The sequence below is a fragment of the Oncorhynchus clarkii genome, chromosome 33, assembly GCF_045791955.1.
Source record: "Oncorhynchus clarkii lewisi isolate Uvic-CL-2024 chromosome 33, UVic_Ocla_1.0, whole genome shotgun sequence".
In the NCBI taxonomy this organism is placed as follows: Eukaryota; Metazoa; Chordata; class Actinopteri; order Salmoniformes; family Salmonidae; genus Oncorhynchus; species Oncorhynchus clarkii.
The window spans coordinates 29,040,166-29,065,518 of record NC_092179.1 but is presented as its reverse complement, the minus strand read 5'-3'; the positions used below and the strand labels follow the sequence as shown (position 1 = coordinate 29,065,518).

Below are 25,353 nucleotides of genomic sequence, written 5' to 3'. Positions count from 1 at the left end.
TTTGGTTTTAGCTTCCCTGTGGGGACCAGAAATAGGATAGAAAAACAAGGAAAATTCAGACAAGTGGGGACATTTCACCTGTACCCAACAAAGAAAAAGGGGTTAGGGTTACAATTAGGGTTAGGGTTAGGGTTAGGGTTAGGGTTACAATTAGGGTTAGGGTTAGGGTTAGGGTTACAATTAGGGTTAGGGGGTAGGTTTTTGAGTTAGGGGTTAATGTTAGGGTAAGGTTTAGGGGAAATCGGATTTTGAATGTAGACCTCTAACCTTTTTGTTTGGTCACACCCGCAAGGATAGTATGTGTGTGTGTGTGTGTGTGTGTGCGTGCGTGCGTGCGTGTGTGTGTGTGCGTGCGTGCGTGTGTATGGCATGACTCATGACATTGTTTTCCCCTCTAGGAATGCCATTTGTTCTTTGGTCACCCAAGTAAACTAATTGAATGACGTCTTAACTTTACAACACAAACCATTTACTAGATGTTAGGTTAGGATACATCTAGGAGAGAGATACACACACAGGTTAGGACAGGATACATCTAGGAGAGAGATACACACACAGGTTAGGACAGGATACATCTAGGAGAGAGATACACACACAGGTTAGGACAGGATACATCTAGGAGAGAGATACACACACAGGTTAGGACAGGATACATCTAGGAGAGAGATACACACACAGGTTAGGACAGGACACATCTAGGAGAGAGATACACACACAGGATAGGACAGGATACATCTAGGAGAGAGATACACACACAGGTTAGGATAGGATACATCTAGGAGAGAGATACACACACAGGTTAGGACAGGATACATATAGGAGAGAGATACACACACAGGTTAGGACAGGATACATCTAGGAGATAGATACACACACCGGTTAGGACAGGATACATCTAGGAGAGAGATACACACACAGGTTAGGACAGGATACATCTAGGAGAGAGAGATACACACACAGGTTAGGACAGGATACATCTAGGAGAGAGATACACACACAGGTTAGGACAGGATACATCTAGGAGAGAGATACACACACAGGTTAGGACAGGATACATCTAGGAGAGAGGAAGACAGAGGGAGAGAGAGAGATACACACACAGGTTAGGACACATCTAGGAGAGAGATACACACACAGGTTAGGACACATCTAGGAGAGAGATACACACACAGGTTAGGACAAGATACACCTAGGAGAGAGAGATACACACACAGGTTAGGAGACATCTAGGAGAGAGGGAGACAGAGGGAGAGAGAGAGATACACACACAGGTTAGGACACATCTAGGAGAGAGATACACACACAGGTTAGGACACATCTAGGAGAGAGATACACACACAGGTTAGGACAGGATACATCTAGGAGAGAGATACACACACAGGTTAGGACACATCTAGGAGAGAGATACACACACAGGTTAGGACAGGATACATCTAGGAGAGAGATACACACACAGGTTAGGACACATCTAGGAGAGAGATACACACACAGGTTAGGACACATCTAGGAGAGAGAGAGACAGAGGGAGAGAGAGATATACACAAACAGGTTAGGACACATCTAGGAGAGAGATACACACACAGGTTAGGACACATCTAGGAGAGAGAGATACACACACAGGTTAGGACAGGATACATCTAGGAGAGAGGGAGACAGAGGGAGAGAGAGAGATACACACACAGGTTAGGACAGGACACATCAAGGAGAGAGAGAGACAGAGGGAGAGAGAGATATACACGCACAGGTTAGGACACATCTAGGAGAGAGATACACACACAGGTTAGGACAGGATACATCTAGGAGAGAGAGAGACATACACACACAGGTTGGGACAGGATACATCTAGGAGAGAGAGAGAGATACACACACACAGGTTAGGGCAGGATATATCTAGGAGAGAGATACACACACAGGTTAGGACAGGATACATCTAGGAGAGAGATACACACACAGGTTAGGACAGGATACATCTAGGAGAGAGGGAGACAGAGGGAGAGAGAGATATACACACACAGGTTAGGACAGGATACATCTAGGAGATAGAGAGACAGAGGGAGAGAGAGATATACACACACAGGTTAGGACAGGATACATCTAGTAGAGAGATACACACACAGGTTAGGACAGGATACATCTAGGAGAGAGAGAGATACACACACAGGTTAGGACAGGATACATCTAGGAGAGAGAGAGATACACACACAGGTTAGGACAGGATACATCTAGGAGAGAGAGATATACACACAAAGGTTAGGACAGGATACATCTAGGAGAGAGAGAGATACACACACAGGTTAGGACAGGATACATCTAGGAGAGAGAGATACACACACAGGTTAGGACAGGATAAATCTAGGAGAGAGAAACACACACAGGTTAGGACAGGATACATCTAGGAGAGAGATACACACACAGGTTAGGACACATCTAGGAGAGAGAGATACACACACAGGTTAGGACAGGATACATCTAGGAGAGAGATACACACACAGGTTAGGACAGGATACATCTAGGAGAGAGATACACACACAGGTTAGGACAGGATACAACTAGGAGAGAGATACAAACACAGGTTAGGACAGGATACATCAAGGAGAGAGATACACACACAGGTTAGGACAGGACACATCTAGGAGAGAGAGAGAGACACACACAGGTTAGGACAGGATACATCTAGGAGAGAGATACACACACAGGTTAGGACAGGATACATCTAGGAGAGAGATACACACACAGGTTAGGACAGGATACATCTAGGAGAGAGATACACACACAGGTTAGGACAGGATACATCTAGGAGAGAGAGAGAGAGAGAGAGGGAGAGAGAGAGATACACACACAGGTTAGGGCAGGATACATCTAGGAGAGAGAGAGACAGAGGGAGCGAGAGAGATACACACACAGGTTAGGACAGGATACATCTAGGAGAGAGAGATACACACACAGGTTAGGACATGATACATCTAGGATAGAGAGATACACACACAGGTTAGGACAGGATACATCTAGGAGATAGAGAGACAGAGGGAGAGAGAGATATACACACACAGGTTAGGACAGGATACATCTAGTAGAGAGATACACACACAGGTTAGGACAGGATACATCTAGGAGAGAGAGAGATACACACACAGGTTAGGACAGGATACATCTAGGAGAGAGAGAGATACTCACACAGGTTAGGACAGGATACATCTAGGAGAGAGAAATATACACACACAGGTTAGGACAGGATACATCTAGGAGAGAGAGAGATACACACACAGGTTAGGACAGGATACATCTAGGAGAGAGAGATACACACACAGGTTAGGACAGGATAAATCTAGGAGAGAGAAACACACACAGGTTAGGACAGGATACATCTAGGAGAGAGAGATACACACACAGGTTAGGACACATCTAGGAGAGAGAGATACACACACAGGTTAGGACAGGATACATCTAGGAGAGAGATACACACACAGGTTAGGACAGGATACATCTAGGAGAGAGATACACACACAGGTTAGGACAGGATACAACTAGGAGAGAGATACAAACACAGGTTAGGACAGGATACATCAAGGAGAGAGATACACACACAGGTTAGGACAGGACACATCTAGGAGAGAGAGAGAGACACACACAGGTTAGGACAGGATACATCTAGGAGAGAGATACACACACAGGTTAGGACAGGATACATCTAGGAGAGAGATACACACACAGGTTAGGACAGGATACATCTAGGAGAGAGAGAGAGAGAGAGAGAGAGGGAGAGAGAGAGATACACACACAGGTTAGGGCAGGATACATCTAGGAGAGAGAGAGACAGAGGGAGCGAGAGAGATACACACACAGGTTAGGACAGGATACATCTAGGAGAGAGAGATACACACACAGGTTAGGACATGATACATCTAGGATAGAGAGATACACACACAGGTTAGGACAGGATACATCTAGGAGAGAGAGAGAGATACACACACAGGTTAGGACAGGATACATCTAGGAGAGAGAGATACAGAGGGAGAGAGAGAGACACACACAGGTTAGGACAGGATACATCTAGGAGAGAGAGAGACAGAGGGAGAGAGAGATACACACACAGGTTAGGACAGGATACATCTAGGAGAGAGAGAGATACACACACAGGTTAGGACAGGATACATCTAGGAGAAAGAGAGATACACACACAGGTTAGGACAGGATACATCTAGGAGAGAGAGAGACAGAGGGAGAGAGAGAGATACACACACAGGTTAGGACAGGATACATCTAGGAGAGAGAGAGACAGAGGGAGAGAGAGAGATACACACACAGGTTAGGACAGGATACATCTAGGAGAGAGAGAGAGACAGAGGGAGAGAGAGAGATACACACACAGGTTAGGACAGGATACATCTAGGAGAGAGAGAGACAGAGGGAGAGAGAGAGATACACACACAGGTTAGGACAGGATACATCTAGGAGAGAGAGAGACAGAGGGAGAGAGAGAGATACACACACAGGTTAGGACAGGATACATCTAGGAGAGAGAGAGAGACAGAGGGAGAGAGAGATACACACACAGGTTAGGACAGGATACATCTAGGAGAGAGAGAGACAGAGGGAGAGAGAGATATACACACACAGGTTAGGACAGGATACATCTAGGAGAGAGAGAGACAGAGGGAGAGAGAGAGATACACACACAGGTTAGGACAGGATACATCTAGGAGAGAGAGACAGAGGGAGAGAGAGAGAGATACACACACAGGTTAGGACAGGATACATCTAGGAGAGCGAGAGAGACAGAGGGAGAGAGAGATACACACACACTCACACACACACACGCACACAGGTTAGGACAGGATACATCTAGGAGAGAGATACACACACAGGTTAGGACAGGATACATCTAGGAGAGAGATACACACACAGGTTAGGACAGGATACATCTAGGAGAGAGAGAGATATACACACAGGTTAGGACAGGATACATCTAGGAGAGAGATACACACACAGGTTAGGACAGGATACATCTAGGAGAGAGAGAGATACACACACAGGTTAGGACAGGATACATCTAGGAGAGAGATACACACACAGGTTAGGACAGGATACATCTAGGAGAGAGAGAGACAGAGGGAGAGAGAGAGATATACACACAGGTTAGGGCAGGATACATCTAGGAGAGAGAGAGACAGAGGGAGAGAGAGAGATACACACACACAGGTTAGGATAGGATACATCTAGGAGAGAGAGATACACACACAGGTTAGGACAGGATACATCTAGGAGAGAGAGAGATACACACACAGGTTAGGACAGGATACATCTAGGAGAGAGAGAGATACACAAACAGGTTAGCACAGGATACATCTAGGAGAGAGAGAGATACACACACAGGTTAGGACAGGATACATCTAGGAGAGAGAGAGAGATACACACACAGGTTAGGACAGGATACATCTAGGAGAGAGAGAGAGATACACACACAGGTTAGGACAGGATACATCTAGGAGAGAGAGATACAGAGGGAGAGAGAGAGATACACACACAGGTTAGGACAAGATACATCTAGGAGAGAGAGAGACAGAGGGAGCGAAGATAAAGATAAAGCAAAGCAGTTCAACACATACAACGACACAGAGTTACACATAAGGAAGTGGATGGCGGCAAATGTTCTACTTCTAAACTCGGACAAAACAGAGATGCTTGTTTTAGGTCCCAAGAAACAAAGAGATCTTCTGTTGAATCTGACAATCAATCTTGATGGTTCTACAGTCGTCTCAAATAAAACTGTGAAGGACCTCAGCATTACCCTGGACCCTGATCTCTCTTTTGATTAATATATCAATACTGTTTCAAGGACAGCTTTTTTTCCATCTACAGTTGTGGCCCAAAGTTTTGAGAATGACACAAATATTAATTTTCACAAAGTGTGCTGCCTCAGTTTGTGTGATGGCAATTTGCATATACTCCAGAATGTTATGAAGAGTGATCAGATGAATTGCAATTAATTGCAAAGTCCCTCTTTGCCATGCAAATGAACTGAATCACAAAAAAAACATTTCCAATGCATTTCAGCCCTGCCACAAAAGGACATCATGTCAGTGATTCTCTCGTTAACACAGGTGTTAGTGTTGATGAGGACAAGGCTGGAGATCACTCTGTCATGCTGATTGAGTTCGAATAACAGACTGGAAGCTTCAAACGGAGGGTGGTGCTTGGAATCATTGTTCTTCCTCTGTCAACCATGGTTACCTGCAAGGAAACATGTGCTGTCATCATTGTTTTGCACAAAAAGGGCTTCACAGGCAAGGATATTACTGCCAGTAAGATTGCACCCAAATCAACCATTTATCAGATCATCAAGAACTTCAAGGAGAGCAGTTCAATTGTTGTGAAGAAGGCTTCAGGGCGCCCAAGAAAGGCCAGCAAGCGCCAGTACCATCTTCTAAAGTTGATTCAGCTGCGGGGTCGGGGCACCACCAGTACAGATTATGCTTAGGCAGGTGTGAGCGCATCTGCATGCACAGTGAGGCGAAGACTTTTGGAGGATGGCCTGGTGTCAAGAACAGCAGCAAAGAAGCCACTTCTCTCCAGGAAAAAACATCAGGGACAGACTGATATTCTGCAAAAGGTACAGGGATTGGACTGCTGAGGACTGGGGTAAAGTCATTTTCTCTGATGAATCCCCTTTCCGATTGATTGGGGCATCCGGAAAGAAGCTTGTCCAGAGAAGACAAGGTGAACGCTACCATCAGTCCTGTGTCATGCCAACAGTAAAGCATCCTGAGACCATTCATGTGTGGGGTTGTTTCTCAGCCAAGGGAGTGGCTCACTCACAATAAAAGCCTTTGACACTTATGAAATGCTTGTAATTATACTTCAGTATTCCATAGTGACATCTGACAAAAATATCTAAAGAATTTGTGAAAATTAATATTTGTGTCATTCTCAAAACTTTTTCCATGACTGTAGTTATATATTTCCATCAGTGGGAGCTGGTGGGTGGAGCTATAGGAGACTATAGGAGATTATAGATTATATAGGAGATTGTTTTGTATATTATATAGGAGATTGATTGATTGGATGATTGTAATGGCTGGAATGGAATAAATGATACCGTTACAATCCGTCCTCCTGTAGCTCCTCCCACCAGCCTCCACTGATTGCCATTATCATTGGTCTGTAGCGTGTAGTAAAAAACCCATCCACACGGTGATGCTGTGGCGTTTGTTTGGGCTCGCCACCAGCTGACAAAAATGAAAAGACAACGCGGAAGTAAAACTTCAACCGGGTTTGTTTTGTTCTTGCCCACCATTCTTTCCTCGTGGACGAAGCCATACTAGCTGAATACTCAACTCTCCGTCGACAGAAACATGTCTAAACTACAATTGTTTCGTGTGTTTTTAAATGAGCGTTTAACAGCGGCAGCTGTGGAGATTTTCGGGGCAGTTGAAGAAACGGTAGCGGACTACCAGGAGGAGAATGATCGGCTACGGAGACTGCTGCGGGTCACGCCGGAGATAAAACGATACAGAATAGGTTCGTATGTAGATCTACTGATAGCTAGCAGATCTGCTCAATAAATAAACTATTTAGGGGTTCAGTGATCATCATTTCAATATGCCTTATTAACTGTTACCACAGTTTCTAAACCCTGAGGCCCAACATCGTCAGACTTCCGGGAACGCTTGCGAAGCAAGACTCGGCAGACCAGACCGGGGTTTGAGAAGTCAATGAGAGAAGTGAAATATTCCTCCTTGGTTGTTCATTTTCTCGAATTCTAAAGGCACAACCTAGATTCAAACGAATGTTTTAAGTAGGTGAACATGTCATTACTACAACCTTATGAAAGTGACAAACTGACACGTTTTGATTTTCGTCAAAAACAAGTTTATATCTAAGAGTTGATGGCTTGCACATGCGCAGTTCTGCGGGAGACGAATGTTGACATTCTCACCTGGGGTGTGCTCAGTTCGCTTGAACCCGATGAAGTGTTTCTGCGAATTAGATTAGCTAGCTAACGTCGTCATGACATTGCCCTACAGGCGTGATCTGGGATTTCTATTGGAGAATCCGTTTCTACATATCTTCCTACCTAACTATCTTTTTCTAATACCATTGCTAAAACACATTCTCATTAAAACCAGTAAATCATTCCACTTTATAAATGAACTTGTATTATTTTTTACATTGGAAATAAATAGCTTATAGCTTAACGTTTATTGATAAGTAATTGAAGTAGATTCTAGTTGATCAATAATGAAGCGGGGTTACCCTGCCTCTGTTTTGGTAAAAGGTGATGATGAGCCTGGAGAAATGAAACCACTCTCAAATTCATAGACTAAGATATGGATGAAAGGACTGAACATCCATGATATCAACATTAAAATATAAGCTTGTTAACTCCAATGTTTGTAAACAATGTAAATATAGCCACAAAAACATGGTTAAAACTATGTGTTCTGATCGGGGATGACAGTTGAACTAAGCTCATGAGGCATTTATACATTCTATTCTTCAATAATCATTTATAAGTCAAAACAGTTATGTAGCAACTAAGGATTCTAGCTTTAACTTCTAATTGACCCCAACCCTGATGTCTAAAAGCTGTATAGATAACCTCTGCTCCTCTCTCCTTTCCTCCAGACTCCCTGCAGCTCTCTGTCTCCGAGGAGGAGGTTCTCCCTGATCAGCAGCACTGTGAGCAGGAGTGGAGCCCCAGTCTGGGGCAGGAGAACCCAGAGCTTCCACAGATTAAAGAGGAACAGGAGGAACTCAGGACCAGTCAGGAGGAAGAGCAGCTTCAAGGGCTGGAGGCTGATATCATAGAGTTCAAATTCACTCCTTCCTGTGTGAAAAATGAATGTGATCAGGAGGACCCACTTCAGTCCTTGACTCTTCCCCAAACCCAGACTGTGGAGAACAGAGAGAGTGATCCTAAACAAGTGGATCTCACACCTTTTGTTACTGTGACCCACTTTAAGGGCCTCCACATTCCCTGTGACCCTCCAGATAATCAAAGCAATGCCTCCAGCCACAATTCAGCCGTAAGCAGCGACCCAGTAGGACTTGACAGCAGCCCACGATTGAATCCCAGCCCATCATTGGATCCAAACCCATCGATGGGGGAACACTGTTTCAAACCCAGCACCATGTCTAGAAAAACTCACCACTGCCGTGACTGTGGTGAAATGTTTGCTCTGAAAGCTGACCTGAAGAGTCATGTGACTCTCGCCATGCAGAGACCCAGCGAATGCCACGTCTGCAGAAAACACTACAACTCCAGCTGTAAACTGACGGCCCATGTCCGACTCTGTCGCGGTAGGAAACCCTGCACCAGCCCTGTTTGTAGCAAGACCTTCAAACTCAAAGCAGACCTGTCCAAGCACATGAGGATTCACACAGGGGAGAAATCATTTAGTTGTGGAGACTGTGGGAAGCGCTTCAATCGCAAGGGGAACCTTACTGATCATATTCCTATTCACACAGGAGAGAAAGCATTTAGCTGTGCTGACTGCGGAAAAAGATTCAGTCAGAAGGGGACCCTACGGAAGCATAGACTGACTCACACAGGAGAGAAACAATTTATCTGTAGAGACTGTGGGAAAAGCTTCTATCAGAGAGGGGACCTAAGTAGGCATATACGGACTCACACAGGAGAGAAACTTTTTATATGTGGTGACTGTGGGAAAAGCTTCAATTTGAAGGGGAACCTGAAGAAGCATGAACTGACTCACACAGAAGATAAACCATTTAGCTGTGGTGACTGTGGGAAAAGCTTCAATCACAAGTCTAACTTACTGACGCATGTTAAAAACATCCACAAAGGAGGAAAACAGGAGGAAATCTTAAAGAACTGTTTAGTCACAAGATGAGAATAAAAGGGCAGGATGTGGACAATACTCTGAGTACACGCTCATGGACTCACATCTATTGGTTGGTGGAGGACGACACGATGATACCTCTCCTAGGGACCTGCTCTCCATGCTTCAGGATTAAAGTTCCTCTGGTCTCTGATCTATTCTATTGGTAACCTGCTGTTTCTCTCCACAGTGCTCTCTGCTACTCTCTGGTCTAGTTCCTTTACATCTGTCTGGAGGGAGAGATAGAGGTCACAGAATGAGGTTCCTAGTCTCAACACTCTCCAAGGCGTTCTAGAGGAAAATACCTTTCTAGGAGAAAATACCTCTGACAGTGTCACAGCTAACCCGTTTGTCAAATGTAATGCCCTTTGGATCAAATCTGCTGCCCAATGGCAAATACAATGGAGTCTGAAGTGATTGACGTCCTTGATAAATATGAGCAATCATGACCTTATAAAATAAATCATTCAAATGCTGAGCTATTTTGCTTAAAACAATTGGGAAAGTATATTATTTTATATGAATACAAATGCTCATAGAAATATATTGTTTTTATCTCAAAAGAGTGGTGGTAAACATTGACACCCCTGAAGATTGTAATAAATAAAGTAGATGAAATACGACATCGAGCCTGTGACTCTATGAACTCTACAAAAGTTTGTTTTCGTTTCAGATTATTTTGTGCCCAGTAGAAATGAATGGTAAATAATGTATTGTCATTTTGGAGTCAGTTTTATTGCAATAAGAATACCTTTTGGGGGAAAATTGTATAAAATAATACCTTATAGCTTAGTATTTGAATGATTTATTGTATACATTATTGCTAATCTTTATCAAAGATAATTTGATAATCAATTATTGTAGATCCCACTGTATTATGAACTCAGTGGCGACACTTCTGCTTTCCTACCACTAGATGGTGCTGTTTAGGATGTCTCCCACTAGATTGCGCTGTTTAAGATGTGACTGCAGTATCTCAGTATATCAAACCTGTTAGTCATTTTATCTTGTTTTCCAGAGACCTATGAGGGCATAAACCATTACTAAACACATTGTATTACAACCAAACAGGCTTATACTAAACTGAACCAGACATGACTGACCTGGACTGACCCTGGGAATGAGGGAAGATGTTGTGTACTGTAGGGTCAGAGGTGACTGTAAATCAGGATTAGGTTCACAACACCAGGAGAGTCCAAGTAAACAGGTGTGTGTTATCCAGATTGACCACAATGTGGAGGAGTGGGACTTTCACTGTATGCATTAGTCTACTACAATAGAACGAGGTGTAGATGAGGTATCTGCTTAAATGTTCTCAGAAAGTGGACATCTTTTCATTCTATACATACAGACTTCTAGACTAATGCATGTTGAGTAAATAAAACTAAACACATGTTTGCTCCTCAGTGTCCCTCTGATTAAGAGGTGTCTGCATGACATCCTACTGCATCAAAAGGAAATCTTAATTGTTAATGTATAACTTTATAAATGTTGTTTTAAGTTCTGAATCTAGAAAGACATGCCAAAATGCCCGCCGTCCAGTAATTCGATCATGATTACTAAGTTTAGATAGCTGGCCGTTAAACTAATTTACCAGTCTAAAAAATGTTAGCTGACATAAGATAATTGAGTGACTGTCAGTGGCTGACATATCAAGAGAGAAATTGCTGATGCACAACTACATTTCAATATTGCACCTTGTTCAGAACTTAAAACAACAAATCCCTGAGCGACAGCATCCATTCCCAGTATCATTGGTCTGTAGCCTGTAGTAAAACCCCATCACCATGGGGGCGCTGTGATTTGTTTCTGGTCTCGTTTCCCGCTGACAAAAACAGAACAAAACAATACGGAAGCGAAAACATACTAGCTGAATACCCAACTTTCAGTCGACTAAAACATGTCAAAACTACAGTCGTTTCGTGTGTTTTTAAATGAGCGTTTAACCGCGGCAGCTGTGGAGATTTTCGGGGCATTTGAAGAAACGGTAGCGGAGTACCACGAGGAGAATGATCGGTTACGGAGACTGCTACGGATCACACCGGAGATAAAACTATGTAGGATAGGTTCGTATGTAGATCTTCAGATGGATACGCTGAACAAAAATATAAATACATTTAACAATTTCTAACATTTTACTAAGTTACAGTTAATATAAGGAATTAAATCAATCGAAATAAATTAATTGTGCCCTAATCTATGGATTTCACATTAACGGGAATGCAGATATCCATCTGTTGGTCACATATATCTTAAAAAAGGTAGGGAGGTTGATCAGATCTGGTGTGACCACAATTTTATTTGTCACGTGCACCGATTACAACAGGTCTGTAGACCTTACAGTGAAATGCTTACTTAGAAGCCCTCAACCAACAATGCGTTTTAAGAAAAATAAGTTAAGGTAAAAAATAGTGAAAGAGCTGCTGTAAAATAACTAGCGAGGCTATATACAGGGGGTACCCGTACAGAGTCAGTGTGGGGGGCACAGGTTAGTCGAGGTAATTGAGGTAATATGTACATGTAGATAGAGTTAAAGTGAGTATGCATAGATATCATGGTCCAAACACACTAAGACAGTTGTGAAGAGGGCACGACAAAGCCTATTCCACCTCAGGAGACTGAACATATTTTGCAATTGTCCTCAGATCCTCAAAAGGTTCTACAGCTGCACCATCGAGAGCATCTGGTTGCATTACTGCCTGGTATGGCAACTGCTCGGGGCCAGGCTTCCTGCCATCCAGGACCTCTATACCAGACGGTGTCAGGGGAAGGCCCTAAAAATTGTCAGACTTCAGCCACCCTGGTCATAGACTGTTCTCTCTGCTAACGCACGGCAAGCGGTACCGGAGTGCAAAGTCTAGGTCCAAAAGGCTTCCTAACAGCTTTTACCCCCAAGCCATGGATTTGTTGGGGCGGTATGCAAATTGGTGTGGGTCCAGGGCATCTGAGATGATGGTGTTGATGTGAGCCATGAACAGCTATATAAACCACGCCCCTCTGCAAACACGACTTCTCCGATGTTTGTGACAATGCAGTACTTATTTAAAGAGAAGAGAATATTATGTTAGCACACATTAAAATGAAGTGATGTCCCCTTAATAATGAGTCCAAGTGTTTGACATGGGGGGGGGAACCAGTAACTTTATGATCAAACTTTATCAATGTAGAAGCAACAGTCATTTTCACACTTTGGTCATCATACTTTAATCTGGTTTCCTTCAAATATCCAATTTCATGAAACACATACTTCTGACTGCTCATGGCCTTTAACTGTCCACGTTTTCTGGCAGAGTTCCCGGTCACATGCTGTTTTCAATTAGAGAAATTGGTTATTGAGTTCAGTTCTGCTTTAAGAAGATGCATTTTAGAAATAGGTGGGATTTATGTCTGTGGCTGTGCCAGCTAGTGATGACTGTCTAAAGGCTCTATAGATAACCTCTGCTCCTCTTTCGTTTCCTCCAGATTCCCTGCAGCTCTCTCTCGCTGTCTCTGAAGAGGAGGTTCTCCCTGAGCAGCAGCACTGTGAGCAGGAGTGGAGCCCCAGTTTCGGGCAGGAGAACCCAGAGCTTCCACAGATTAAAGAGGAACAGGAGGAACTCAGGACCAGTCAGGAGGAAGACCAGCTTCAAGGGCTGGAGGCTGATATCAAATTCACTCCTTCCTGTGTGAAAAGTGAATGTGACCAGCAGGACCCATTTCAGTCCTTCACTTCTCCCCAAACCCAGACTGTGGAGAACAGAGAGAGTGATCCTAAACAAGTGGTTCTCACACCTTTTGTTACTGTGACCCACCTTAAGGGTCTCTACATTCCCTGTGACCCTCCAGAGGATCAAAACAATGCCTCCAGCCACAGCTCAGCCGTAAGCAGTGACCCAGTAGGTCTTGACAGCAGCCCGCTATTGGATCCCAGCCCATCGATGGCGGAACATTGTTCTAGCACGTCTAGAAAAACTCACCACTGCCGTGACTGTGGTGAAAAGTTTGCTCTGAAAGCTGCCCTGCAGAGGCATATGACTCTCTACAAGAAGAGACTCCGTGAATGCAGTTTCTGCAGAAAACGCTGCACTTCCACCTGTAAACTAAAGGCCCATATCCGCCTCTGTCACAGTGGGAGACCCTGCACCTGCCCTGTTTGTGCCAAGACCTTCAAACTCAAAGGATATCTGTCCAAGCACATGAGGATTCACACAGGAGTGGGAGAGAAACCATTTAGCTGTGGAGACTGTGGGAAAAGCTTCAATTTGAAGGGGAACCTAAAGAACCATATGCTGACTCACACAGGAGATAAATCATTTAGCTGTGGAGACTGTGGGAAAAGCTTCATTCATAAGTGGAACCTAAGGAGCCATATGCTGACTCACACAGGAGAGAAACCATTTAGCTGTAGTGACTGTGGGAAAAGCTTCAATCAGGAGGGGAACCTACGGAACCATAAACGGACTCACACAGGAGGGAAACCATTTAGCTGTGATAACTGTGGGAAAAGCTTTAATCAGAAGGGGTCCCTAAAGAAGCATAGACTGACTCACACAGGAGAGAAACCATTTAGCTGTGGTGACTGTGGGAAAAGCTTCAATCAGAAGGGGAACCTAAGAAACCATAAACTCACTCACACAGGAGAGAAACCATTTAGCTGTGATGATTGCGGGAAAAGCTTCACTCAAAAGTCTAACTTACTGACGCATGTGAAAAAAATACACAAAGGAGGAAAACAGGATGAAAACTGAAAGAAAGAACATTATGACAAAGATCTATTTAGTCACAAGATGAACATAAAAAGTCAGGATGTGGACAATTCTGAGTACACGCTCAGACACACATAGCTGGAATAAGTAAATGAAGTCTGAGAGAATAGTCAGATTAACAGATGACTAAAATATTAGTGCAGATGGCATTATTTTGTTACGTGCATAGATGTGTTATAGGTAATGACTGTGTAGGGAACTTCTGAAATTCTACAGATTGTGTGGCACAGCAGGAATACACACAAACCAAAAAGTAAAATAATGGAATTAAGGAATATATAAATATTAGGATGAGCCATGTCGGAGTGGCATAGACTAAAATACAGTAGAATAGAGTACATTATATACATATGAGATGAGTAAAGCAAAAATATGAAAACATTACTAAAGTGACTAGTGTTCCATTATGCAAGTGGCCAGTGAATTCAAGTCTATGTATATAGGGCAGCAGCCTCTAAGGTTCAAGGTTAGGTAACTGGGTGGAAGCCGCCTAGGGGAACATTCTCAAATATGTGGGTGTAAAACACTGTTAAAAGCACTGTGTGTGTGTCGGTGGCTGTCCCTAGCATTGCCAAAAGACAAAGAGCTGTGACTGGATCAGTGGTTCACCAATCAGGGCCTTGATGGGCTTGGCAACAGTAACAAAGGGTGATGTGTAATGAAACTAGGGTGCGCGTGCCCTGGGTAAACCGGGGGGGGGGGGGGGGGGGCATTTCTTTATGAGCATCGGGTAATGTCCTCGGAACAAACCGGGAACTAGACAAAAACCTCCAGGAGAGAGCATGGCACAATGTCCCATGGACCTTCAGGGACCATGACACAACATCCCAAGAATTCCTTAAAAACGTCCTCGAGACCAGCCAGGAATTAGACAGATCCTCTAGGGAACCATGACACAACGTCCTGACGACTCTAGGCGACCATTTTGTGACATCCTGGGAGGTCCCAACGACTCATTGTTTACATGGAAGTTATGTTATTCATTAAATAAGTAACATTTACTCTTTCTTTAATTAACCCATATGTTTTTTTACAGCTTTTCCACTTCAAAAGTGTGCAGAGCTGTCATCAAGGCAAAGGGTGGCTACTTTGAAGAATCTCAGATATAAAATATATTTTGATTTGTTTAACACTTTTTTTGGTTACTACATGATTCCATATGTGTTATTTCATAGTTTTGATGTCTTCACTATTATTCTACAATGTAGACAATAGTAAAAATAAAAACCCTTGAATGAGTAGGTGTGTCCAAACTTTTGACTGGTACTGTACAGTCGGCCAAAAGGTTTGAGAATGACACACAAAGTTTGCTGCTTCAGTGTCTAGATATTTTTTGTCAGATGTTACTATGGAATACTGAAGTATAATTACAAGCATTTCATAAGTGTCAAAGTCTTTTATTGACAATTACATGAAGTTGATGCAAAGAGTCAATATTTGCAGTGTTGACCCTTCTTTTTCAAGACCTCTGCAATCTCCCCTGGCATGCTGTCAATTAACTTCTGGACCACATCCTGACTGATGGCAGCCCATTCTTGCATAATTAATGCTTGGAGTTTGTCAGAATTTGTGGGTTTTTGTTTGTCCACCCGCCTCTTGAGGATTGACCACAAGTTCTCAATGGGATTAAGGTCTGGGGAGTTTCCTGGCCATGGACCCAAAATATTGATGTTTTGTTCCCCGAGCCATTTAGTTATCACTTTTCCCTTATGGCAAGGTGCTCCATCATGCTGGAAAAGGTATTGTTCGTCACCAAACTGTTCCTGGAGGGTTGGAAGAAGTTGATCTCTGAGGATGTGTTGGTACCATTCTTTATTCATGGTTGTGTTCTTAGGCAAAATTGTGAGGTGAGCCCACTTCCTTGGCTGAGAAGCAACCCCACACATGAATGGTCTCAGGGTGCTTTACTTTTGGCATGACACAGGACTGATGGTAGCGTTCACCTTGTCTTCTCCGGACAAGCTTTTTTCCGGATGCCCCAAACAATTGGAACGGGGATTCATCAGAGAAAATGACTTTACCCCAGTCCTCAGCAGTCCAATCCCTGTACCTTTTGAAGAATATCAAAGCAATGATGAAGACACGTGTTTCCTTGCAGGTAACCATGGTTGACAGAGGAAGAACAATGATTCCAAGCACCACCCTCCTTTTGAAACTTCCAGTCCGTTATTCGAACTCAGCATGACAAGAGTGATCTCTGGCCTTGTCCTCGTCAACACCCACACCTGTGTTAACGAGAGAATCATTGACATGATGTCAGCTGGTCCTTTTGTGGCAGGGCTGAAATGCAGTGTAAATGTTTTGGGGGGATTCAGTTCATTTGCATGGCAAATGGGGACTTTGCAATTAATTGCAATTCATCTGATCACTCTTCATAACATTCTGGAGTATATGCAAATTGCCATCATACAAACTGAGGTAGCAGACTTTGTGAAAATGAATACATGTCATTCTCAACACTTTTGGCCACGACTGTACATACATTTTACATACAGTAATTACATAATAATACATGACTGAACATCGACTCCTTACTCCCACCCTCAGCCACTCTCAGCCCATCTTACCTATCGCCATAGACCACCGCCGTTTGGTTTACATGTGCCATATATTTTTTTAATTGTGCTGTGATGTTTTCTATACATTTTGAACCTTTCTAATCGTATAGTATCCACAGATTGTCAGCCAAAGATGTAAACCTTTATTACAAGTAATATTATTTGACTGACTGGCTTTCCAAATTGCCCAACACTGCTATTTGTAAGGTTCATTTTAAATGAATGTTGTGTTTTTTTTTAACCATTCCTGAACCTGTGACCAGAGACAAGCTACATAGGGGCAATACCAAAATAAATGATCTACGGAGTCTGTCTCTGCAGCCAAATCTACAGAGTTGAGATTGTTGTATGCCCCATATATATATAGCATTCTGTTGGTGGCAAGAGTGTTGTATAACAATTGGTAAAACTCGAAGTGTTGAATAAAGTGTTGTTTTTTGTATCAGTTCATAAACCATGTGCCATGGAATCGGTACATTGAAAATCTCTTCCCATTTATTTTGCAGCCTGTATGGCGCAGCTGTCAACATTTTTGTCCTCAAATGAAACTGGTATATTTTTCTGTTTATGCCAATTCTTTCCAGCCCATTTGTATCTTTACTGTATGGCAGACAAACAAGTGCCCTACCTTCTCCCTCTTCCACTTGCCTCCTCCATTTTTGTGGTAATGCGTCAATCAGTTGGTTGTAAGTTTGGATTGAGCAGACATTCCTATATGTTTTCAATAGCTGCACATGTGACATAACTCCTCTGTTTCTATTCATAATATTAATAAATATAATATTTAAAGAATGTTTTTTATTCATCAGTATTTTTGAGTTTAACCATAAAATTTGTTGTAATATATGTTCTATCTTTTCTGGAGGATAAAACTGACACTTTTAACCCACTTTGTATGGCTTGTTTACTTTAATTTCATTTTAAATTAGTCAGAAATTAGAAGTTGTAATCTGCATGAAGGCAAAAAGGCTACTTTTTTAAACAAATTTACTTAATCTACTGGAGAACCATTTTGGGTTTAAGTAGAATTTATGTATGAGTGAATCCTTTGAGAGGTTTAAAGCTTTAATATTTCATCATTTTAGCCCCCCAAACTCATGTTCATTATATAAATAGGCACGTTTTGTATGGCTTAGTTTTAGAAATAAAATGATATATTTTGCTCATAGGATTTTAAAAACAAGTTGTCTGGAGTAGGCAGCCCCATTAGTAAGTAAGTCAACTGTGGTGGGACCAAATAGTTAATCAATGTGCATTTTCCATAAACAGAAGTATTTGCCTCTCCATGGTTGCAGAATCTTATCTATTTTTGCTAACTTTCTATTGAAATTGATTGTGGTAAGTTCATTTATATTTTTTGAGATGTGAATACCAAGTATGTCTACTTCACCATCCGCCCATGTCACGCCCTGACCTTAGAGCGCCGTTTTATTTCTCTATTTGGTTAGGTCAGTGTGTGATTCGGGGTGTGCATTCTATGTTGTTTGTTTCTAGGTTTTGGCCGGGTATGGTTCTCAATCAGGGACAGCTGTCTATCGTTGTCTCTGATTGGGAATCATACTTAGGCAGCCTTTTTCCCTTTTGGTAGTTGGGTAGTTGTCTTCGCATGTATATAATTATTTATAAAAAATAAATGTCAGATATATTTTGCGAAGAGGGAACACTGACTGGACCAAGAGTACCCCCCCCCCCCCCCCCCCTATTCTCCCTAGTAAGTGGTTCCATCCAAGGTGCAGCACGGAGCATGCTCGACAGGAAGCTATATATTCTAGCACAGGGATGGGCCCACCTTTTGAAGGCCCTAGGATCAATTCCCCCCCCCCCAAAAAAATATTATTTGTATTATTATACTTTTTTTTTTAACTGTCGGTCTCAACTTACATTTGTGAGTTATGATAGTACAAAACACAAGGTGCAATTTTGACATGTGGTTGCGCAGAAACAGTTTTCTCTTATGTCAGTCACTGATACTCACTCAATTAGCCCATGTCAGCTAACATTTTCTAGTCTAGTGGTCGAATTACCAACCGGGGGGCCCACATTGATTTTATTAGTTAGTCTCACTCAGATATCATATTAAAAATTGCAAACATGGACCATTTCTCTGTACTGCTAAGCATTCAAAATGTAACAACTACTATTGGGTAAGAGAGAACATTTATTGAGTAAAAAGTCAAAGTTGTCAAAAACATAAATAGTAAAGTACAGATACCCCAAAATACGACTTCAGTAAAAATACTTTGAAGTACTACTTAAGTACTTTACACCACTATCGACTAGCTGGCCAATGAAGTGGATCTATTACACTAATGTGGATCCTTTCAGTGGGCTACAACAACATGAGAAGTGAGAATGTGAATTGTATTTCTAATCTCTCTTTCCCTCCCTGTGTGTAGCGAGTTTAGAAGGGGTGAGTGTAACGGAGTTAAAATCATATCGTAAACTCAATCCACAGCTAGCTTGAAATGTCATCGAAGTAGATATTTTTCCATACTCAACGGTTGGTACGTTGTCAAGGAGAGCGGTCACATGTTTGCAAGCAGCGGATCACTGGTTGGAGTCCAGTATGGGGGAAAGGGACAGTGGAGGAAGCTATACTGTTACCAGACCACCGTTTCACAGGGATACTAGGAGAAACAGGAGTACAACCACATATAGAATAATGGTTAGTTAAAAACAACTTTAGTACAACTGAATGTTGTCCTGCTGTGCTGATTTGTCTTGTTGTGCGACTGACTGTACGGCAACATATTGCCGTCAATACTTTACTCACAACGAAACAAATGACCCAAGTGGTGACGACAGAGAGTAGAAAAGTGTCTTCTGTTTCTCGATCCTCTTTGAGTAGATGCCAATTTCACGTCAGTCAGAATTTCAATGTGTTCCATTATACTCCAAGGAGCCTTGAAATGAATGCTACCTTTCAATAAACTGAAATATCCATGGATGAATGTAATATAATTATATAATGACGTGGTTTGGTTGCCCTTGCAGTCCTCCAACTACTATTCAGTTTTCTGTTGTGACTCACGTCATCATTGTGTTGTCCTTGATCTGTTTTAGCTCCTCTTTACACCACTGTGGATGATAACCCTGGTACATAAATCATGGAAACAGGGGTGAACACTGTGGATGATAACCCTGGTACATAAATCATGGAAACAGGGATGAACACTGTGGATGATAAGCATTGTACATAAATCATGGAAACAGGGCTGAACACTATGGATTATAAACCTGGTACATTAGTGATGGAAACAGGGCTGAACACTTTATTATAAACCTGCTACATTAGTCATGGAAACAGGGCTGAACACTGTGGATTATACACCTGGTACATTAGTCATGGAAACAGGGCTGTACACGGTGGATTATAAGCCTGGTACATTAGTGAAGGAAACAGGGATGAACACTGTGGATTATAAGCCTGGTACATTAGTCATGGAAACAAGGCTGAACACTTGAGTCCTGCTGTTGACAGTCAAATGTTTAGTGTCATGCTACACAGCTGGCTACAGACAAACACACACACACACACCTGTTCCCCTATGGCAACAGAGCTATTCTTTAAACAACCAGTTAACCCAGCTTTCGGTTTCAGATAAATGATTTATTAATAAAAACAAAAAAGTTACATAAGTAAAGTCTGATTTTATTCATGTGATAATGTAATGATTAAACAGAAATATACAAATGCATGCTTTCCAGAAAAGATCTCCTTCCATTTGTCCAAGAGTATTTCTCATCCATTTTGACCTAATGCTACTCAAGCAATGACATTCAGTCGACTCCAGATAAGTGCATTTTCTATACTTGCAAACTCTGTGTTAAGTAGATTACAGTGTTTTGTCAGACCCATTTCAATCGCATGTCTTTATAATTGCTCTTGATAATGACATACTCTGGTTTAGTGCACGCTGTCCCATTAGTCCCAAGCATACACTAATAACAACGCTATTACTCAATTTAACTGTTTCGTGTTTCCACACGTAGTTATCGATTTCCATTGTAATTTATCTGTAACTTGTATTAAACCCCCCCACCCACATTGTTGCGCTGTGTTCTGTTTATGGGCTCTCCACCCGCTTCTAAAAACAGAAAAATTAAATACGGAAATAAAACTAGGAGTGTGTTTGTCACCATCGTTCTTTCTTCAACTCTCAGTCGACTGAAACATGTCTAAACTACAGTCGTTTCGTGTGTTTTTAAATGAGCGTTTAACGGCGGCAGCTGTGGAGATTTTCGGGGCAGTTGAAGAAACGGTAGCGGAGTACCACGAAGAGAATGATCGGCTACGGAGACTGCTGCGGATCACACCGGAGATAAAACTATGTAGAATAGGTTCGTATGTAGATCTAGTGATGGCTAGGTAGATAACTAAATAAATAAACTGTTGAGGTTTTAAGCGAGCTGCATTTCAATATGTTTTATTAATGGAGGAAAACATCGTCACGAATCAGGAAGTGATTTGAAGTTATAATTTTAAAGGTTTTAAATAAATACTAGCTTATTATCTTCAGTTTGAGATTGAATAAATATTCTAGTTGTTCAATAATTGAATTCGAATGTTGGTTCACTTGAATTTACTTCTAATTGACCCAACCTTGCCTAATACATTAGACTTTGTTACTTTGCTGCTGATTACACACCTCGGATGAGATGCTGTAGCTACGTTTGTTAGGAACATTTCCTCTCACATGTACAAGCCAGAATGTTTAATCAAATGTACCGTTAATTTGAATGTACTCTAACTGTTGACTTTTCAAAACGCTGGGTGCGTTTCGTTCGATTGAATGTGTGCTGCGTTTCCTAACCGTTTTAACTGAACCACACATGTTTATTTGGGGAAAACAAGTGTGTATATATAAAGATTATCAGTGGAGGAAAAAAGTACCCGATTGTCACACTTGAGGAAAAATAAAGATACCTTAAAAGAAAATGACTCAAGTGAAAGTCACCCAGTAAAATACTACCCGTGTAAAAGTATTTGGTTTCAAATATACTTAAGTAGAAAAATACACATTCCTGAGTAATAAAGCAACACTGGAGGGAATGGTATCTAAAACAATTGCAAAATATTATGGTGTCACAGGGATATTGTAAAGTGATAAGAATTTCTTAAAATTAAGTGAAAGACCCTCTGGATCTACAAGTTGGCTCACCAATAGGATATTATTTTTTGAACCAATATTCTACAAACAAATAAGTATTTTTATACAATGTGTCCCGATTATTCCATTTATAATATCTGTGTGGAGAAAAATTCTGCTTATAAATTAAGGACCATGACAAGAAAATCTACCGATGAAAAGCAGAAAGTTTCACTGGAACTTTGTCAATATTATAATTGCAAACCAACATGAAGTTAAGGTGACCAAAAGTAGAGAAAACATGATGAGGAATAAAGTTCCACATACAAGTGAGTCTTCTTAGGAATTGTTTTATCCAATTGATCTTAAAAGTATTATTTAAAGTAGTAAAGTCCAGAAGATTCCAATCCACCATATTCAGAAGTGTTTATTACAACAGTTTTCCTAATGTAATGGGTACGGTTTCTAAACATTAAGTTGAAAAGCTTCTGGTCTCTCTGCTTATTTTACCATAATAATATAAAGAGCAACATATGTTAGCCTAGAGATACCCTCAGCCTTGGTTATTAGGACTTTTAAAGATAAGTCCCTCTCTAACTCTCTGTCTTTGAGGTTCTCCCTGAGCAGCAGCACTGTGATCAGGAGTGGAGCCCCAGTCTGGGGCAGGAGAACCCAGAACTTCCACAGATTAAAGAGGAACAGGAGGAACTCAGGACCAGTCAGGAGGAAGAGCAGCTTCAAGGGCTGGAGGCTGATATCATAGAGTTCAAATTCACTCCTTCCTGTGTGAAAAGTGAATGTGATCAGGAGGACCCACTTCAGTCCTTGACTCTTCCCCAAACCCAAACTGTGGATAACAGAGAGCGTGACCCTAAACAAGTGGATCTCACACCTTTTGTTACTGTGACCCACCTTAAGGGTCTCTACATTCCCTGTGACCCTCAAGATAATCAAAACAATCTACCCAGCCAAAGCTCAACCTTAAGCAGCGACCCAGCAGCACTTGACAGCAGCCCGCCATTGGATCCCAGCCCACCATTGGAACCCAGCCCTCCATTGGATCCAAACCTATCAATGGGGGAACACTATTCCAAACCCAGCACCACTTCTAAAAAACCTCACCACTGCCGTGACTGTGGTGAAATGTTTGCTCTGAAAGCTGACCTGAAGAGTCATGCGACTCTCTTCAAGGAGAGACTTAGCGAATGCCGCTTCTGCAGAAAACGCTACAATTCCACCTGTAAAGTGACGGCCCATGTCCGACTCTGTCACGGTAGGAAACCCTGCACCAGCCCTGTTTGTTGCAAGACTTTCAAACTTAAAGGAGATCTGTCCAAGCACATGAGGATTCACACAGGGGAGAAGTCATTTAGCTGTGGAGAATGCAGGAAAAGTTTTTGTCATAAGGGGACCCTAACATCACATATTCTGAGTCACACAGGAGAGAAACCATTTAGCTGTGCTGACTGTGGGAAAATATTCAATCAGAAGGGGAATCTAAGGAACCATAAACTGACTCACACAGGAGAGAAACCATTTAGCTGTGATGACTGTGGGAAAAGCTTCATTCAGAAGGGGAACCTTAGGAGCCATAAACTGACTCACACAGGAGAGAAACCATTTAGCTGTGCTGACTGTGGGAAAAGCTTCAATCAAAAGTCTAATTTACTGACGCATGTTAAAAACATCCACAAAGGAGGAAAACAGGATAAACTGAAAGAAAGAACATTATGACAAAGATCTATTTAGTCACAAGATGAGAATAAAAAGTCAGGATGTGGACAATATTCTGAGTACACGCAGAATATTATTATTATATATATTTTATATATATATACACTTTATTTAACTTGGCAAGTCAGTTAAGAACAAATTCCTATTTACAATGAAGGGATACCAAAAGGCCTCCTGCAGGGACAGGGGCTGGGATTAAAAATACAACATAAATTAAATAAAAATATTGGACAAAACACACATCACGACAAGAGAGACAACACAACACTACATAAATAGAGACCTAAGACAACAACACAACACTACATAAATAGAGACCTAAGACAACAACACAACACTACATAAATAGAGACCTAAGACAACAACACAACACTACATAAATAGAGACCTAAGACAACAACACAACACTACATAAATAGAGACCTAAGACAACAACACAACACTACATAAATAGAGACCTAAGACAACAACACAACACTACATAAATAGAGACCTAAGACAACAACACAACACTACATAAATAGAGACCTAAGACAACAACACAACACTACATAAATAGAGACCTAAGACAACTACACAGTATGGCAGCAACACAACATGACAACACAGTATGGTAGCAACACAACATGACAAGAGACAACTCAAACAACATTGAAATTGCATCAATGATTTAATGTTTTATACATCTCCTGTTTTGTTGCAGTTCACAGCAGCACTGTCAGATAAGTTGACTTGACAACTAAGTATGTTTGTGCCTCAGTATCAAATCAAATGTTATTTGTCACATGTGCCGACTACAACAGGTAGGAAAATATTTACAAAATGAACTATTTTCTTTATTTGATAAAAGATCAAAAATAAAAGAACAGTAAGGAGGCTATATACAGGGGGTACACGTTAGTTGAGGTAATATATACATGCAGTGGTGTGGAAAAAGTACTCAATTGCCATACATTAGCAAAAGTAAATATACCTTAATAGAAAATGACTAAAAGTGAGTCACCCAGTAAAATACTACTTCAGTAAAAGTCTATAAGTATTTGGTCTTAAATATACTTACTAATCAAAAGTAAATGTAATTGCTAAAATATAGTATCATAGTATCAAAAGTAAAAGTATAAATCATTTCACATTCCTTATATTAAGCAAACCAAATGGCACAATTTGATTTAGATTTGTTTTAATTCGATTGTATTTTTTTAGATAGCCAGGGACTCCAGACATAATACATAGTACAAGGTACCCCCAAAAACTACTTCAGTCGTACTTTAAAGTATTTTTACTACATGTACACCATTGTGCACACCTGGGTCGGGGTAAAGTGACAATGCATAGATAATAAACAGCGAGTAGCAGCAGCGTAGAAAACGTTTGGGGGTAGACG

The 25,353-nt window shown here is 41.6% G+C and overlaps 2 protein-coding genes and 1 pseudogene across 2 annotated transcripts in view; 2 read left to right on the top strand and 1 right to left on the bottom strand.

Annotated features, from left to right (window-relative positions):
- Positions 1–25,353, bottom strand: part of LOC139392991 (protein NEL-like) — a 240,905-nt gene that overhangs the window by 172,687 nt on the left and 42,865 nt on the right. The window lies entirely within an intron of this gene.
- LOC139393003 (zinc finger protein 892-like) lies at positions 7,286–15,215 on the top strand (annotated as a pseudogene).
- Positions 21,321–23,969, top strand: LOC139392969 (uncharacterized). Its single transcript, XM_071141277.1, is given in 2 exon segments — positions 21,321–21,486; positions 22,783–23,969. Coding segments are annotated over 2 exon segments (1,353 nt in total).